This window comes from Entamoeba dispar, genomic scaffold (genome assembly GCF_000209125.1).
Source record: "Entamoeba dispar SAW760 scf_1105229461103 genomic scaffold, whole genome shotgun sequence".
Classification (NCBI taxonomy): Eukaryota; Evosea; order Mastigamoebida; family Endamoebidae; genus Entamoeba; species Entamoeba dispar.
This window is the reverse complement of record NW_001854525.1, coordinates 25,691-43,034: the sequence shown is the minus strand read 5'-3', so window position 1 is coordinate 43,034 and position 17,344 is coordinate 25,691. Positions and strand designations below refer to the sequence as shown.

General features: G+C 25.1%; 11 protein-coding genes across 11 annotated transcripts in view, besides 28 other annotated features; 6 read left to right on the top strand and 5 right to left on the bottom strand.

Moving 5' to 3' along the window:
- Positions 1–326, bottom strand: part of EDI_260690 (uncharacterized protein) — a gene marked incomplete at both ends in the record, with an annotated part of 580 nt that extends 254 nt beyond the window's left edge. The window contains 2 exons of the mRNA XM_001733360.1: positions 1–33; positions 140–326. The exon at positions 1–33 is cut by the window's left edge and continues 254 nt beyond it. Coding sequence (XP_001733412.1) covers positions 1–33; positions 140–326 — 220 coding nt within the window. The remainder of the gene's footprint in view (positions 34–139) is intronic.
- Positions 327–519: 193 nt separating this feature from the next.
- EDI_260680 (NADPH-dependent alpha-keto amide reductase, putative) lies at positions 520–1,437 on the top strand (the record flags this gene model as incomplete). Its single annotated transcript, XM_001738110.1, has 2 exons — positions 520–796; positions 941–1,437. The coding sequence occupies 2 exons, from the start codon at positions 520–522 to the stop codon at positions 1,435–1,437; spliced, it is 774 nt and encodes a 257-aa protein (XP_001738162.1).
- Positions 1,438–1,488: 51 nt separating this feature from the next.
- Positions 1,489–1,664: a microsatellite.
- Positions 1,640–1,826: a microsatellite.
- Positions 1,725–1,832: a microsatellite.
- Positions 1,832–3,042, bottom strand: EDI_260670 (uncharacterized protein; the record flags this gene model as incomplete). Its single annotated transcript, XM_001738109.1, has 3 exons — positions 1,832–2,312; positions 2,363–2,682; positions 2,734–3,042. 3 exons carry the CDS (start codon positions 3,040–3,042, stop codon positions 1,832–1,834), a joined length of 1,110 nt encoding a protein of 369 aa, XP_001738161.1.
- Positions 2,698–2,728: a sequence feature (AT_rich).
- Positions 3,043–3,089: 47 nt separating the features above from the next.
- Positions 3,090–3,185: a microsatellite.
- Positions 3,186–3,230: 45 nt separating this feature from the next.
- Positions 3,231–3,281: a sequence feature (AT_rich).
- A 37-nt stretch (positions 3,282–3,318) lies between these two features.
- EDI_260660 (uncharacterized protein) lies at positions 3,319–4,176 on the top strand (the record flags this gene model as incomplete). The annotated part of the gene is made up of 1 exon (XM_001738108.1): positions 3,319–4,176. The coding sequence occupies one exon, from the start codon at positions 3,319–3,321 to the stop codon at positions 4,174–4,176; it is 858 nt and encodes a 285-aa protein (XP_001738160.1).
- A 93-nt stretch (positions 4,177–4,269) lies between these two features.
- Positions 4,270–5,691, top strand: EDI_260650 (crooked neck protein, putative; the record flags this gene model as incomplete). Its single annotated transcript, XM_001738107.1, has 1 exon — positions 4,270–5,691. The coding sequence occupies one exon, from the start codon at positions 4,270–4,272 to the stop codon at positions 5,689–5,691; it is 1,422 nt and encodes a 473-aa protein (XP_001738159.1).
- Positions 5,081–5,118: a sequence feature (AT_rich).
- Positions 5,692–5,834: 143 nt separating the features above from the next.
- On the top strand, positions 5,835–6,878 carry EDI_260640 (replication factor C subunit, putative; the record flags this gene model as incomplete). Its single annotated transcript, XM_001738106.1, has 2 exons — positions 5,835–6,744; positions 6,811–6,878. The coding sequence occupies 2 exons, from the start codon at positions 5,835–5,837 to the stop codon at positions 6,876–6,878; spliced, it is 978 nt and encodes a 325-aa protein (XP_001738158.1).
- Positions 6,879–7,121: 243 nt separating this feature from the next.
- Positions 7,122–7,150: a sequence feature (AT_rich).
- A 234-nt stretch (positions 7,151–7,384) lies between these two features.
- Positions 7,385–8,913, top strand: EDI_260630 (uncharacterized protein; the record flags this gene model as incomplete). Its single annotated transcript, XM_001738105.1, has 2 exons — positions 7,385–7,643; positions 7,697–8,913. 2 exons carry the CDS (start codon positions 7,385–7,387, stop codon positions 8,911–8,913), a joined length of 1,476 nt encoding a protein of 491 aa, XP_001738157.1.
- A 59-nt stretch (positions 8,914–8,972) lies between these two features.
- Positions 8,973–9,049: a sequence feature (AT_rich).
- On the bottom strand, positions 9,042–9,403 carry EDI_260620 (uncharacterized protein; the record flags this gene model as incomplete). The annotated part of the gene is made up of 2 exons (XM_001738104.1): positions 9,042–9,161; positions 9,284–9,403. 2 exons carry the CDS (start codon positions 9,401–9,403, stop codon positions 9,042–9,044), a joined length of 240 nt encoding a protein of 79 aa, XP_001738156.1.
- Positions 9,296–9,324: a microsatellite.
- Positions 9,402–9,488: a sequence feature (AT_rich).
- Positions 9,489–9,510: 22 nt separating this feature from the next.
- On the bottom strand, positions 9,511–10,821 carry EDI_260610 (uncharacterized protein; the record flags this gene model as incomplete). The annotated part of the gene is made up of 1 exon (XM_001738103.1): positions 9,511–10,821. One exon carries the CDS (start codon positions 10,819–10,821, stop codon positions 9,511–9,513), a length of 1,311 nt encoding a protein of 436 aa, XP_001738155.1.
- Positions 10,103–10,184: a repeat region.
- Positions 10,822–10,891: 70 nt separating the features above from the next.
- Positions 10,892–10,946: a sequence feature (AT_rich).
- A 137-nt stretch (positions 10,947–11,083) lies between these two features.
- EDI_260600 (uncharacterized protein) lies at positions 11,084–12,616 on the top strand (the record flags this gene model as incomplete). The annotated part of the gene is made up of 1 exon (XM_001738102.1): positions 11,084–12,616. The coding sequence occupies one exon, from the start codon at positions 11,084–11,086 to the stop codon at positions 12,614–12,616; it is 1,533 nt and encodes a 510-aa protein (XP_001738154.1).
- A 267-nt stretch (positions 12,617–12,883) lies between these two features.
- Positions 12,884–12,963: a sequence feature (AT_rich).
- EDI_260590 (sphingosine-1-phosphate lyase, putative) lies at positions 12,961–14,505 on the bottom strand (the record flags this gene model as incomplete). The annotated part of the gene is made up of 1 exon (XM_001738101.1): positions 12,961–14,505. One exon carries the CDS (start codon positions 14,503–14,505, stop codon positions 12,961–12,963), a length of 1,545 nt encoding a protein of 514 aa, XP_001738153.1.
- Positions 13,788–13,808: a sequence feature (AT_rich).
- Positions 14,506–15,380: 875 nt separating the features above from the next.
- Positions 15,381–15,410: a sequence feature (AT_rich).
- A 108-nt stretch (positions 15,411–15,518) lies between these two features.
- Positions 15,519–15,604: a sequence feature (AT_rich).
- A 101-nt stretch (positions 15,605–15,705) lies between these two features.
- Positions 15,706–15,765: a sequence feature (AT_rich).
- Positions 15,766–15,796: 31 nt separating this feature from the next.
- Positions 15,797–15,932: a microsatellite.
- A 208-nt stretch (positions 15,933–16,140) lies between these two features.
- Positions 16,141–16,192: a sequence feature (AT_rich).
- A 33-nt stretch (positions 16,193–16,225) lies between these two features.
- Positions 16,226–16,257: a sequence feature (AT_rich).
- A 26-nt stretch (positions 16,258–16,283) lies between these two features.
- Positions 16,284–16,318: a sequence feature (AT_rich).
- A 53-nt stretch (positions 16,319–16,371) lies between these two features.
- Positions 16,372–16,453: a sequence feature (AT_rich).
- Positions 16,454–16,495: 42 nt separating this feature from the next.
- Positions 16,496–16,523: a sequence feature (AT_rich).
- Positions 16,524–16,557: 34 nt separating this feature from the next.
- Positions 16,558–16,741: a microsatellite.
- Positions 16,619–16,790: a microsatellite.
- A 19-nt stretch (positions 16,791–16,809) lies between these two features.
- Positions 16,810–16,874: a sequence feature (AT_rich).
- A 279-nt stretch (positions 16,875–17,153) lies between these two features.
- Positions 17,154–17,197: a sequence feature (AT_rich).
- Positions 17,198–17,344: the final 147 nt, after the last annotated feature.

The window sequence follows — 17,344 nt, the reverse complement described above, 5'->3', positions numbered from 1 at the left end:
TAAGACTAACATCGGTCCTATCATCACATGTTCCTATTTCACTGTCACTTCAAGAATATAACAGTTAATGTTAATGACTGTATTATCTCCAATACAAATAAAGTTTCTCGTGTGCAATTAAATGGTGCAAAAACATTACTATTTTCTCCTAAGTGCCCAACTATCGTTTGAATGATTTCTCTTCTCTTATTAAAGTCTCGCTCATGGTTGAAATCAAACAATTTATTACCTAATGCAATTGATGCAGCAACTCCATCAGGTGTTGCTGGTATCATAATTTTACCCTCTAACATATATCTTGTTTCTTGTTCAGCTGTAGTGTTCATTTATGAACTATTAATTGATTATTTGAAGATAGTTATGAAAAGCAATAAATTCAAAAATTAACTAAATTTTATTTGTTTAGATACTTCAATACCACCGAAATTTTTGAAATTTTGTGATTTTTTGATTTTTCCTTATTTTCGATGTTTTATATAGAATTTAATATAAAAAGAAAAACTTGAAAGTAGATAACATATGAATTCTTACTTCACATTAAACAACGGTCATAAAATCCCTAAACTTGGACTTGGAACATGGATGTCAGCAAATGGAGAAGTTGCAAAAGCAGTTGAGATTGCTATTAAGAATGGATACCGACATATTGATTGTGCAAAGATATATGGAAATGAGAAAGAAGTTGGAGATGGGATTAAGAGTGCAATAGAAAAGGGATATGTTAAGAGAGAGGAGTTGTTTGTTACAACAAAATTATGGTCTACAGATAAACATAAAGAAGATGTTAAACCAGCATGTATTGAATCATTAAAGAAATTACAATTGAACTATCTTGATCTTTACATTATTCATATTCCATTAAATGCAGATAAGAAAACAGGAGAATTCACAGATGAAGTTATTCCAATTGAAGAAAGATGAAGAGAAATGGAAAAATTAGTTGAAGAAGGATTAGTTAGGTCTATTGGAGTATCTAATTTCAATATTAACAAGTTAAAAGAGTTATTAAGTATTGCTAAAATCCAACCAGCAGTTAATCAATTTGAATTCCATGTTTATTATCAACGACCAAAATTACATCAATTTTGTAAAGAGCATAATATTCATATTACAGGATATTCCCCATTAGGAAATCCAGGATATGGTTCAACAGTACCAGCACCATTTGAGAATGAAGTTGTTAAGAGCATTGCAAAAAAGCACAACAAGAAAGCAACACAAGTTTGTATTAAATTCACTATTGCAAATGGAAGTTCAGTGATTCCTAAATCAGTTCATGAAGAAAGAATCAAAGAAAATGGAGACATATTTGACTTTGAACTTGACGAAGATGATATGGAGAAATTGAGAGAGTTAGATAAGAACATGAAGGTATGTGATGTTTCATTTTATTTAACCGAAGAAAGAAAAAGAAAAGAATTTTGGGATGATGAATAAACAAATAAAAATAAAATGATATTTCACAAAAAAGTAATTGAAAGATGTCTTAATAAAAAAAATTTAATAGTAATAAAACTAAATAGATAATGTTATATATATATCAACATAAATAAATAGAAATCAAAAGAAATTTAATAACAATAATAATCTTATCAACAAGAAATTAAAAATAAATATTATGGATTAACAAAAAATTTAAAGATAAACATAATAAATTAAATAAACTTTAATATTCATAATGTATTAAATTGATAATTAATAAATGAATAAACAGGAACATTTGTAATAGAATTAAGAAAAAAAAATAATAAAATATAAAATAAATAAATAAAATCATTTTAAAATGATATAAAAGAAATACAATAAAAAATAAAATAAATGAATAATGAAATCATAACCCAGTGATATCAGTTTGATAATCAGTATATTGTGATTGTTGGGAGTCATCTTCGTTACCATTTCTTAAACTGTCAGTAGTATAAAATGGATCTGCTGAAATTCCTGTTTGTTTTTCAAACTCATCAGAATATAAAGAAATAGTACGATGAATAGGCTGACAAATTGGAAGACCTTTACACTCAGGAGGTTTACTCAATGTAGGTTTTTTAAAGGACCTTGGAGTGATAATACCTATTCTTTTATCTGCAATTGCTTCTTTAGGATCTTCCATTGTAGGGACTATGAGAGGAGTACAACTATCAATTGGATTTACAACAGTATCAAGTTTAAGTGTTTGATTCATATTAATTTGATTTGCTAATAATTGAAGACAGTGTTGATAAGAATTAATAAATGCATTAAGTCTATCTAACTCAAAAGAGTCAAATTGATTTTTTTTATCAAAAAGCCTTAATTGAATTTCCATTAACTCACTATTTCGTTCAGTATTTATTCTTCTTTTAAATTTAAAACAATAACAAACCAATTTAAATTAGTTCCTTCTTTATATAACTCAATCAATTCATCAACTTCTGTTGCTTTATGAACAGTAACTCTAATTTGTTTCTCAGTTTTTTTACATTTTTGAATAAGCTCCATCCATTTCTTTGGAATTTCTTCTGTTTTGATTGATAAACTCTCTTCTTTTTTAAGTTCAGGGAAAAACACTCCACGTTGTTTATATTTGTTATAAAGAAAAGCATATTCTTCAAGTTCATTAGGAAATTTAAATTTCCATTCTTGAACTAACTCCCTACATTTCCTTGAAACTGAATTTAAATTTTTATTTCCAATTTTTGCATTCTATTTACTCTTGAGTTTTTTTATTTTTAAAATAAAAATATATATACAAACTTTAAATTCACCTATCACTTCAACATATGCGATAAAATCAATATCAGTAACTTGTCTTCTAAATGAAGGTGAATTACATAACACATAATCAATAAGGCAAAATGTATAATACATCTCTTTTTCACTTATTTGCTTTTTTAGATAATACTTCATTTTAGTTATTGTTTGAAGTCTCAAAGAAGTTCCTGCTCTTTCAATTTTTTTAATAATATTAGAAATTACTTCAAAACGAGAAATTGCAGGTGTTGGATTTAAATCACTAACTGCTTCTCCAATTAATTGACTTAGTGGTACTGATTTGTTAACCATAAGTTGAATGTTTAAACAGATGAGGATATTCTATTTCCTTCGATTGATTTTATTTTATGTATTTTCGTTCTTATTTCTTATTTTTTTTTGCGTTTTTTTTTTCTTATTAAAGCTTTTTTTATTCTGCCTATTCTTTCCTTTATGATTCGGGGATTATTTCTTTAATTCTATTTTAAGGAAATCAATTCTTTTTTTAAAACATCTAATTAATAATTGTTTTATATATCATTTTAATAAAACCTAAAAACAGAGAAAAACTAAGAATTGAACGGTCAGATGAATCCCACTGAAGATATCATCAAAGAAGGAGATACAGTTGTTATGTTTGGATCTCGTAATCAATATGAAATTATTCAAGTTAGTAAAGGGAAACAATACCATTGTAAATATGGTATATATCCACATGAGTTATTAATTGGTAAACACTACGGTGATGAGATATCAAGTAAAGATAATAAAGGACATATGTATGCCTTAGCATTAACACCATCGTTGTATACAACTGTTCTTCAACACCGTACACAAGTATTATACCATGAGACAATATCACCTGTATTATCATATTTTGATATTACTCCAAATTCTATTATTGTAGAATCAGGAACAGGGTCTGGATGTTTATCAGCAGCATTTGGATCACGTTTACAATTTGGTAATGAACATGGTAAAGGACATTTATATACATTTGAATTTCATGAACAAAGAAAGATTAAAGCAGAAGAAGACTTCAAAATGCTTGGACTTGACAAAGTAATTACAGTTGTATTACGTGATGTTGTACAAAATGGATTTCTTATTGATGGGGTGTTGCATGAACAAGAAGCAGATTGTGTGTTTTTAGATTTACCAAATGTACATGAAGCAATTACACATGCATATAATGTACTCAGAGTTGGAGGTAAAATTTGTTGTTTCTGTCCATGTATTGAACAAATACAAAAATCAAGCCAAGAACTTAGAAAAGATGGTAGATTCACCAATTTATTAACTAAAGAAAATGTTATTAGACCATATTCAATTAAAGGAGTTGGAAAAAGAAATGATGATTGTATGTCAAGTGAAATATTATGTTGTCCAACAAAAACAATTAAAGGACATGTTGGATATGTAACATTTGCTATTAAAGCTAAGTGATTTATTTTTTTTTTTTTGATGAATTTAAAAATGATATCAATGAAAGAAATAAACAAAATATCTTAATTTGATTATTTTGTTCTAACTAATTAGATGAACAATAAACCTGTTATAAAAAATAGAGAATTTGCAGAAATTCAAATTACAGCAGAACAACTTATTAGAGAAGCAAGAGATAATCAAACACCAACTTATAAAAGACCTAAAATGACAATTCATGATGAAGAAGAATTACAAGCATATAGATTAACTAAAAGAAAAGAATTTGAACAAGGTGTTACTAAAGAAAGACAAAATCCAAAAAGATGGACAAGATATGCATTTTGGGAAGAAGAACAAGGAGAATATGTAAGAGCACGTTCAATATTTGAAAGAGCATTAGAACAAGATTATACTAATGCTGATACATGGATGAAATATGTTGATTTTGAATTAAGAATCAATCAAGTAAATAAAGCACGAAATATTTTAGAAAGAGCAACGAATTTACTACCAATGGTTTATAAACTTTGGTTTAAATATGTTAGACTTGAAGAAACAGTTGAAAATTTTGATCATTGTAAAGAAGTATTTGAAAAATGGATGACATTTAAACCAGGAGAATATCCATGGCTTGCTTATATTAAATTTGAAATAAGAATAGGAGAAATTAAAATAGCAAAAGAATTATTTGAACAAGCAAATCAACAAATTCATTGTGAAGAATTATATAAAGAATGGGTTGAATTTGAAAAAAGATTTGGAACAATAGAAAGTACAAGAGAATTGTTTTATAAAATGGCTAAAGATATAGAGATTTGTCAAAATTCATATTATCAAATGTTTGCAGAATTTGAATTAAGTCAAGGAGAGATAGAACGAGCAAGACAAATTTATTTATTTGGAATTGATAATATCAAAGAAGAAAATAAAAAAATATTATTAAATAAATATGTAAAATTTGAAAAGATAAATGGAGAAATGAAAGATATTGATAATGCAATTTGGAAAAAAAGAAGATTTGAATATGAACAAAAAATACAAGAAAATCCATTAGATTATGATACTTGGTATGATTATATTCAAATGGAAATGAATGAAATTGAATCAGAAGAAAAAACAAAAATACTTTATGAAAGAATTACAAATCAAATACCACAAGAAATAATTAAAGAAAAATGGACTAGATATATTGAATTTTGGGTATTATATGCACGATATGAAGAAAAGTTACAACATTATGAAAATGTATTTGATATATTTTCAAAAACAATAAAAATTATTCCACATAAATATTTTACATTTAAAAAAGTATGGAGAGCATATGCAAATTATGCTAGAAGAAGAAAAAATATCCCATTAGTTAGAAAAATTTATGGTGCTGCTATTGGGTGGTGTCATAAAGATGATATTTTTAAAGATTATATTGAATTTGAAACAGAAAATGGAGAACAAGAAAGAATTCATAAAATTCAAGCTAAATGGAATGAATTTAAACTACAAAAAATAAAACAAGAACAACTTAATAATGAATAAGATAAAATTGATGTACATGAATTTTTATGATAATTATAAACTTAAATTAATTGAGGTATTGATATATAATGAATTATTGTTTGTTAAATTAAGTTTTAAACCAAAAAGAACTAGTTAATACCAATTAAGTTTGTCTAAAAAAAATGCAAGATATTATGAAACTTTTATTAAAACATCAACCACACTCTTTTGCAAAATTATGTCATTGGACTGAAACAACAGAATTATTATATAATATAAGTCAAAATAGAAATCCACCACATTTAGTAATCCATGGAACAAATGGAAGTGGAAGATATACATGCTGTATGTTGTTTTTAAAAGAGATTTATGGAAATGTTGTATTAGAATTAGGACAAGAAAAATATGAAATTGATGAAAATCATGAAATAGTTTTAAAAGTATCTCCATTTCATGTTGAATTTAATCCGTCACAATATGGATTAAGAGATAGAATTACATTACAATTTATTATTGATAAAATGAAAGTTGGTTCTCAACAAAAAACACTTATAATTCATGAAGCTGATAAACTTACTAAAGAAGCTCAATTTACTGTAAGAAGAGCAATGGAAACAGGAAATTGGAGATATATTTTTATCACAGAAAATATCTCTGCAATGATGAAACCTTTACGTTCAAGATGTTTGGATATTAGAATAGAACTCCCAACATATGACGAATTAGATAGATTAATAACTAATATTTGTCAACAAGAACATACTCATATAACCCAAAAAGATAAAGAAATGATTTTAAATTCCAATAATGGTAATTTAAGAACAACATTAATCACTCTCTTTGTATATATTCAAACTAAACGTTTATTTAAACCAACTTGGAAAATATCCTGTGAACTTATTGTCAAAACAATTGTTGTTACTCCAAACGTTGAAGTCATTCAAAAATTAATTCGTCCTAAATTATGTGAGTTTATTGAAAATGGTCTTTCCCCTTCACTAATACTAAAAGAAATTTTTACCTTATGCATGAACTCAAACATCGACCAATTGTACAAACTTGGTGTTGTTGAAATAATTCATAAATTTGTTTGTTGTTCTTCTCTATCATTCAACCTAACAACCTTCTAATTAAATCAGGACAAATCATTAAAACAAGGGCAAAATCCATGGATTCACCTCGAAAATGCAATCACTGCTTTGATGACTTTATTTTCTGCTCACTAATGACTTATTTGATTGTGCTAGTTCTGATATAAAAATGTTATTTGAAATTATGTTATCATTTCAGTGAAAACCTTGTAAGAACTTCTTTCAAAATCGATTAACTAAAATTGTCTTTTAATTTCCTGAGTTGTTCCAATACTATCCCTAGACTATTTATACAAAATAGCCAGAACTTTCTTAAAAAAAAAGAAAAGATACATATTTTTTCCAAATAAAGTAAAAAAAAGAAGAAAAAATACTAGGTTTTTATTTTTTGTATTAATTTTTTTTATCAATCTGCGATTAGAATAACAAAGAATTATTAATTTTCCTGTTTTTTTTTCTAGAATAAAAATAACCCTTTCTCTTTATTTCTTTACTAATAAAAAAACTATAAATGACAAGTTAATTACAATAGTGAAGTTCTATTGAAGAACTTTGTAGAACAACAGAACCACGAATTATTTTTGGAGAATAAAAAAGAAAAAATCAAACCGAAATCAACTTCAAAATTCTATATATGAGAAATGGAGATTGATAAGAAGATTGAACCTTGTCTCAATCGGCAACCAGCAGTTGTTATGAAAAGAAGTGTAACAGGTAATATCGCTTTTGATATTATCAATAATGGCGATGTTAATGAACTTAAGAATTTTATTTGCGATGGTGGTGATGTTAAAAGTAAAAATAGTAATGGCATAACAACACTAATGTTAGCGTGTGGTGCTGGTAATTTTGGTATGGTAAAAGTTTTATTAGAATTTGGTAAAATGAATATTACAGACCGTTTGCTTTTTTATTAGAAATATAACATTTGGGCAATTAGATTAACAAATTAGGTGATAATAAAGGGAGAAATTGTTTACATCATTTGTGCTTAGGAAGACATGAAAATTCAGAAATATTTCATATTATTCAACCACGATTTCTTGTTCTAATCAAAGATAATGATGGAAAGATACCATTAGTATATGCAGTCCAGTTACAATTACCTTTGTTGGTTAGATTGATATTGGATATTGATAGCTCTGATGTAAAGTTGTGTTATGATTTTAGTAATAATAGTGTTGTTAAACCAGAGAATACAAACAGATATGGATTTGTTGTGGATGCCACAGAAAAGTCAATTCCTTTTATTCTTGCACAACAAACAAAACAACAAATAAAACAAATGACACTTCGTATTCCAAAGTGGGAAAATATGATTTTGTTATTAAAGAAAGGGGTATTTCATCCCAAGTTTGTTAATAGATTATATAAAGGAATGCCTGATGAAGTACGTAGTGAAGTATGGAAATTATTATTACTTAAAGATTTAGATTATAAAACATTACAAGATGAGTTTGATAGATTAAATCAACCATACACAAAAACACCTATTGATAAACAATTAAATTTAGATGTAAAAAGAACATTTCAATTGCATTATACTTATAAAGTACCGTATGGAGGTAATCAGAAAGTATTATTTAACATTTTTCATGTACTTGCTTCAAGAACAGAAAATTTAGAGTATACTCAAGGAATGACTTGTGCACCTTCTGTGTTAACATTATTTCTTGATGAATATAGTTCATATGCAGGAACTGTTCAATTTTTAGGGGACAAATATCGTTTAAAAGAAATGTTTAGTAATTTTAATTTATTGATTCAATGTTGGGATATCACTCGATTGTTATTACAAAAAAGAAATCCTAAACTTTCACAAAAATTAAAACAATTTGGTATTCTTGATCAGCCATTGCCATTCTTTATGTTTGGTTGGCATTATACATGGTTTATTAATGCGTTTAATTTTGAATTAGTATTAAGAATATTTGACGTTATTATCTTAGAAGGATTCTATGTATTATTTTCTGTTGCAGATACTATATTTCATTTCTTAGAAAATGAAATAGTAAATGTTCAAAGTGCTGATTCATTACAACAAGAACTTAAAACACCACTAGTATTATTAAAACAGCCACCAACTGTAAACCAATTTATGAAATATATGGAAAAACATAAAATCAAGTCAAGTGAAATTGATTCACTTATAAAATTGATTCACTCATGAAACTGTAAATTATATTATTCTTCTCTTTCTAAAAAGAAAGTAGAATTCATTAATTCATGTATTTTTATTTAATTAATATTATTTTATTATTGTACAATATATTAAAATAAAACAATTTATTAATTATTTTAAATTACTCTATTCCAGTTAATTTGGATTGTTGTTTTTCTTTTTTTAGTTGTTTTAAAATTTCTCTTTTTTTCTTTAATGACCTTTTTTTCCTCAAACGCTTTTTTTGGTTTTGTTCTCTTTTTTTCATGAATTGAATATTTTCTTTACGTACTCTTTCAGATATTTCTTCTAATGTCTCTTTCTAAAATTTATAAGTCTTTTTTTTGATTCAAATCATTTCTTTCTTTTTTCTACAAACTAATTTCTTATTTTCTTGTTCTTCTTTTTCTTTTTCTTCTTTTATGTGCTGTTCTTCTAAATATACTTTATAATCATTACTTCCATGTTCTGTAATACTTTTAATTATTGACTCACTCATATTAATTTAATTTATTATAATTATTTAAGTTTTGTTAAATTCTTTTTTAATTTTATTATAAAAATATTATAAAAATTAATAAATTCTTACCAAATCCATAAAATCATTTAAAGACGAGGCCCACAGATCAAAAAAGGAATAAGGAACAAAAGGGTGAAGAACGATGCATAAATAAGGCAGGCTATTGTTTCTCCATAATTTCTTATTAATTTATTCATTTGCATAAATTCTAATGTTTTAGAAATTCCTTCTTTATAATTAGTATACAATGAATGTTGCTCAATGAAATGAACAATCTCATCAACGACAAGATCGTTATAAAATTCTATTCTTTCTTTAATATTAGCTTTGATTTTTGTTATTATTTGATAAATTTTATTTGATGATTGTTCTTCTGTTTTTTCTTGTTCTGGAATAAGTTCTACTTCATTATTATTATTAAATAATGTGTGATAAAAATCAATAATACTATATTTTGTATATCGAGCCCAATCTAATATAATTGATATCAATTTGTTAAAATAGAATACTAACACCCTGATTGTGTTAATAAATCTTGTTTTGATAATACTACATAAATGAATAATATTTTTTTTAACAACAAGTATATATGACATTATTTTGGATTTAATCGTTTCAGTTTCTATAGTCTCTTGTTTTGATTCTTCTTCAATAATTTGAACTTGTTCTTCTGGAAGAACAACAACTTCATCTTTGATGATAATTGGTTCTTCAATGTCATTTTGAACAGGAATAGGTTTGTTAATTTCATCTTTAATAATTTCTTCAAACCCTTGATTATCATCTTCATTGTTCAAATCTTCACTGTCTTCTTCAACCACAAACTCAACTTCTTCCTCAACTTTAATTTCTTCTTCCTCTTTATTTAGGCTACCAAAGTAATGTTTCAATTTGTTACATAAATCAACTGTTTTGTCTTTGACAAGTTCATAGGCAATACGTGTTTTCTCCGTAATGTCAGTATAAACTTCTTGACTTTTCTCTAAAACAGAACTAAATAATGTTTCTCCTTTTTCTTTAGTATATTCTACACCTTGCTCAATTTTGTCTTCGACAACTTGAATTGTTTCTTTTGCTTTTTGAGCTCCTTTCTTTGTGTATTCTATGGCTTTGTCTTTAATTACAGCACCTGTTTCTTTAACTTTATTGGCACCTTTTTTTGTGTATTCAATTGTTTTTTCTTTGATTTTTGCACCTGTTTGTTTAGCTTTATCATAAAAACTTTCAGTTTCTGGAGTAATTTTGTCTTGACTTCCTTCAAATTGAAATTCAAGAGATTCAGGTGTAATGATTGTTGGTTCATTTTCTAAAGCAACCATCTCATTGACTGGTGCGATAGTAAACAAAGTAGTGATACTTGTAAAAATCACTGCAGCAAAAGCTAGATATTGATTCATATAGTTTCGGTTCTATATAATCTAGTTTTTATCTTCAAAACAAAAATAACCAAAACCCTTATTTTTTCTCTTTTTTAATTTACTTTTTTCTCTTTTTAATAATTTCTTATTAAAAAAATATTTTAGATATTGTATACTTCTATGAATTATTTTACGTTATATATAACATTATTTATCCTTAATAAACACAGAAATATTAAACAATTTATTTGTAGAACTAAGAATTTATTCAGGAAAAAGAACTAAAAAGATATAATTTTTAATGCTACTATTTGTTATCTTGCTTATTATTTATTCTTGTCAAGGAAGTTTTGTTAGTAGATGTAGTGATCAAGATTTGAATGATTTAAATAACCAAGCACGTCATGTGATGATAATGATTCTTCATGAAGAGAATAAAGAAATTATTGATAAATATGAGAGGTTTGCTCAAAAGAATCAAGATTTAGAAGTTGATTTTAAATACGCTTTAAAAGAAAATAGTCAACAAATTATTAAAGAAAGAGATATTTCGTTATATCCTGCTTTTATTATCATTCGTCACCACAGCCAAAAAGATATGATTTTACAAGGAGGATTTGATTTAGCTAAATTACAACAATTTTTTGATATTTCAACATTACCTATTATATCCTATTTTATGGACCCATCTAAGCTTAGTGTTTATTCAAATAAACAGTATACTTCTTCTTTTGTTTTTGAAAGAAACAAAGACATTATATTTAACCCATTCTTTAATGAGTTTATTTCTACTTCTTATTCACTTGCACCATTAACTGATAATAAATTCTATTATACAGAAAATGGAGTTCCACAATTTCAATTATCATATATGGATAATATGCGTTATTCTGATGAAACTGAAAAATTAGTTTATAGTGCAAAATCTAATTTAACTATTCAATCATGGATGTATCGAGTTGCTTTACCTTTGTTTCAACCTATTAATGAAGATATCAAAATGATATTGAAAAGATCTGGTATGAACGCAATTATTATTGTTGACAATGAAATTAGTAAAATTGATTACCTCAACTTCGTCTCTATTGCTAGAAGTATTAGAGGTCATCTTGGATTATTATATTGTACTAAAGGTAGTTATTATGATCACCAAATTGGTGGTGATTCAAGAATTCGAATTGTTAATTCAGATTTTAAGAAAATAGATGAAGGTGTTATTGTAGAAGACCTTATTAAGAAATATACTACAAACGATAAAATTGGAGATCTTAGAACATTCAAAGAAATTGATGTTGAAACTAATCCATTATATGAAGTTGTTAAAATGATGCTTAACTCTGGACAATATTCTCAAATATTTGACAATGAACGGAATAAACCTTACATTAATATTTTTATGCAAGTTCTTGCAAATAAAACATTATCAACAGATGTATATTCATTATTTAATCAATTTAATAACATTGACTTTTCTTCTGATGATTCTGATGTTGATGAAATTATTGACTTCCTTAAAAACGATAAATTGTGGAATGTTCTTGATTCTATTCAATTCAAAGATATCCCTCAAGAACATATTATTTTTATTAGTAATGCTCGTCGTTTAATTCATGACGATTCTGCTTCTAAAACATTAGAAACAATAGTTAGAAGAGCATTTAAATCTGAAGTTGTGAAACAATTCTTTAAAAACCATCCGGATTCTGATTCAATTTCATCAAATGAAGTATTTGCCTTATTAGAACAACCTGAAGTTAAAGTTATCTTAGATGATATCAAAGAATTAATAAAAACTGTTGATGAAAAAAAATTATTTGAAAAACGTGAATTATAAATCATTTTAATTCATTTAAATATTTGTATTTTGGCTTATTTTATGTTTCTGAAATTGTTATTAAATGATTGATTAAAACGTTTTTTTATTCCTTAGTGTCTATTCTAATTATTAGTCATTGTATTTGTTACCATTGAATATATTTCTTTGGTAAGACTTTTATAATTTAGATTTACAATATGACTATAAACAGCTATTAGAAATAAATAATTTGTCTCACATAGGTTAAATATAGTGATATATTCTTTAATAAATACGAAAAGAGAGAATTAAAATAAAACACTTATTTTTAAAAAGAATTAACAATACAATAAATATAAATAGATAAAAAAGTATTCAATTATTTAGATAACATCACAATATTGAGCAATAACTTGACTCACCATATCTTCAAGAGTATCAATGTCAGGAAGACTTGATGTCATTCCATAGACTGGTGCCCATACATTATATTTAGGATTTTTTGGGTCTTTTCTAATGATATCTAGTGCCTTATTTAAATCTTCTATAAATTGTTTTTCACATCCAATAGTTTTTTCTGTTACACAAAAATGAACAGCTGCAGGGAATTGTAATGTATTAAATTCCCATTGAAATTCTTTATTCATACAATCACTAACTTTATAAATATTTAAGTCAGTTGTAGTAAATGCAACTACTGGGGTATCTTGTTCCATATCATTTAATATTTTAATATTACTCATTTTACTTAATTCATTCTTTAAATTTTTTGAAGTTGTAAGAATACCTCGTGTAGCATCAATATATCCTTGTTTTCCTGTAAATAATAATGATGCCCATGCACCTGCAATATTATTTCCTGCTCTACTACCTGGAATTGATGGTGAACAATATAATCCACCTGTCCATTTGGGATATTTGAAGAAAACTAAATTACGTAATTCTTCATTGCGGAATATTAAAACAGATGATCCTTTTGGTGCATACCCATATTTATGTGTATCACATGAAATACTCATTACCCCTTCATTTCTAAAATCAAATATTGGAACATTAAATCCAGCTGCTTCTCCCCATGCTTCACAAAATCCTCCAAGACATGCATCAACATGAACTGGTACATTTACTGATTTACAGTATGTTGCTATACGTTCAATGTCATCAATTACTCCATGTGGATATGATGGTGCACTACATACAACAAGTATTGTATTTTTATTAATTTTTTTTTGTACTTCTTCAAAATCTAATGCATTTCTTTTATCAGCAGAAATAATAATTGGTTTAATGTGCATTAATTCACATCCTTTTAACCATGCAGGATGTGCATTAACACTCATAATAATTTCACATTCTTCAGCAGCAATACCTTTGTTTTTAATACCATTTTGATAATGTGCTCGTTCAGAAAGAATAATACTTTCTGTTCCTCCAGTTGTTAACATTCCTCTTGTGTTTTCATCACCATGAAGCATATTTGCAGTCATTCTAATTACTTCTGCTTCCATTTTTCTTACTGATGGACAATTATCAGCATGAAGTGGATTTGAAAGAATAAATAATTTTGTAGCTTCTCCAATAACTTCATTTCGTTCTGAATTACCTGCATAAAATGATCCTGAAATATGTTTTGTCTTAATTTTTTTTGAATCATATTCAAAATACTTTTTCAAAAGTTCCATCATTTTTTCCTTTGAATATCCAACTTCTGGGATTTCTGTGTAATTTTCAAATTCTTTAATACGTAATGCTTCTCCCATACTAGTTGTTGATTTTTTAATTTCTTTTTGAATGACGTTGTGAATACCAGTTGCTCTAGTAATTCCTTTAAATAATTGTGAATAGATATTATATAATGTTTCCTTACATGGTAAGAAATAAGAAATAACCCATCCAATAATTCCACCAATGACTATCTCTCCAATCATCAATTCTACTTTTTAAGTTTATTAGGTTTTATTTTGTATTAGATGAGAAAGGACATTGTCCTGTTATTCTCTAGGATTTCCCGAAGTGAAAAGATGAAAAAAAAAAAGAATATTAATAGTTGAATGATATTGTTTGAAATTAATAATAATTGTAGAAAAAACACTTTTCTTTAATTTTTATTTAAATTAGAAGTGTTATTCTTCTATCTTTCTCTCTTTTTAAAGAACACTCTTTTAGTTATTTTATCCTTTCTTGAATATGCCATTAGGAATGAACTTATCCTAACAAAAGATTTTCTTGTCATTTTTATGTCAAATGTAAAAACAACTTTGAAAACCCATAAGAAGATTTCATTAATATTTTATTACTACAAATGAACAGAATTCAAACTACGTGTGTCTACTAAACTTTATTGAATTTGATTTCTTCAAACTCAACCAAATAACAAACAAAAACTCATTGCCTTAAGTAATTATTTTTGGAACTATCAATTGTACTGGAGAGTCAAAGTAAATACTTTTTTTAAAAAAAACCTTCAATTAAATTAACTTGTTTCTTTGGTTATGTCATTATATAAAAATGTTGGATTTTCTAATTTATTTTTTTTTCAACTAATTATTTCATTCATTCATTCACTCACTTCCTTTGACTTTTAAAAGAATTAAATTTTAATGCTATTTCTTAGAACTAACATGATAAAGACTTATAGCATTTTTAAATAATAGTCTAAAGAGTTTCTCCTTGAAGATAATATTTAAAGTAAAGTTTATGGGATTTGAGACGTCTCAGAGATAAAACTTAACAATTAATAGAAACACAAGAAATACTAAGAACAATAATTTTTATTATCTATTATATGATAAATCTGGAAAAGAATTTTTATTTGATAAATATTTTAATAAAAGGATATAAAAAGTGATGGAGAAAAACTGTATCATAGACATAAGTAAAAATCAAGAAGAGTATTTGATATAGCGTAAAAAACTAAAGTTAGAATTTAAATATTACTTGGAAATATTCATAATAAAATAGAGAAAATTCTTATAATTGAAATGAAAATTATTCTTAAGTATAAAATATTATAATAAAAATTAAATTGTCCTAATTCTGTGTTATATAACTTCTCAAAAAATATTTTTGTATTCTTTTTTTCAATACACTTCTATCTACACAAATAAAAATATAGTTATAACAACTACAAATATAATAATAATTTTAATAATGATTATCTGAAAATTAAAAGATTTCTATTATTTTTTGATGTCTGATGATTAACTCTTTTAAATTATTTTTATTTGTTTATTGTATTTCTTTTTTACTTTCTTTATTAGTCACCAGTTATATCATAATATAATTTATGTAATTATTTATTCATTATTTTTTTTATAATTATTTAATATATTATTCACTATCTTTAGTGATTTATATTGAAAACTGTTTTAATTTTAACTTTTCTTATACTGTTAATATTAATACTTTATAGATGTGTTTTCATATGTAATAGATGATCTGATTCTTAAACTATCTTTTTTGCTTATGATTATTATAAGGTATATAATGAATTATTATGCTCCTTAATGTTTACACAATAGTAATCATCATTTTTAAACTTAAAAAGATAATGTTATAACGTCATTATTAAAGTTTTATTTAATGTAAAAAAATTTTTCTTTTTGATAATAATAAGTTTGAATGACATACTGGAAATTGATCAATTTGTAATTATTATTTTTCTAAATTATTAATTAAATGAGTGTTTTTAGTAATCTGATATATGTTATTAATTTTTTATCTCATTTATTTATATAAAATGTATTGTGAGACTAACAATTTAAATGTATTGTGGTTCAAATCTTAAGTACTAGTTTTTATTATTTATTATTTATAAATTCTTGTACGATATGATTTTTTAATAAGTTTAATAAATATTTTTTTTTTTCATTTATTCACTCTATTTATATAACTGTTTATATTTTAAATCCACTATTCATTATATTTAACATTTTTTATAATTTATCAATATGTTCAATCTGATAACATTTAAGAATGTATTATTTTCTATTTTCTTATTCTTACTTATAGTGTGGTTATTATTTCTTTTCTTATTGTTTGTTCGTTTTCTCTTGTTTTAATAATTTCTTATTTTATTCTTCTTATTATTTTATATTCTGTATTTCATTATTATATTCTTTCTTGTTCTTGTTTTATTACATATTTTGTGTTTTATGATTATCTGGATATCTTATCATTTTATATTTCTTATTTCTTTTATCTTTTTCATTTTTAATGAGTAGTGATATTTCAATATATTAAATATAAATAGATGAAATTAAATTATTATATTTGTATTCATTTACATTAATAATATCATTCAATGATTGTTATTTATTTTACATTGATTATTTCATCATTTCTTTTATCATTTTATTATATCATTATTTATGACTTCTAATTTCAATTAATCTATATTCATTCAAATTGTATTAGTTCAATATCCATTTCATCTTAAATTCATAATTCAAAATGAATAAGATGAATATTAAATTTAATTCATACATTCATTCATTATTAAATCTTATAACAAAACAATTTCTATTAAAATCAGTCTGATACTATACATTTAATCAGCGTGAATTCAAGAAGTAACTATATAAGTTAAAAATAGTTATAAATAAAGAAATTAAAATAAAACTAAGAAGCATTTTGTAAATGTATTAATAAAGAAAATATTTGTGACAATTTTCATTGATTTCTTCTTTTATTCTTTTCAAGTTTTTGTTGATTTATTGTTCCACTTTGAGGTTATTCTGTAATAATATGATGTTGTATTTTAGTTTT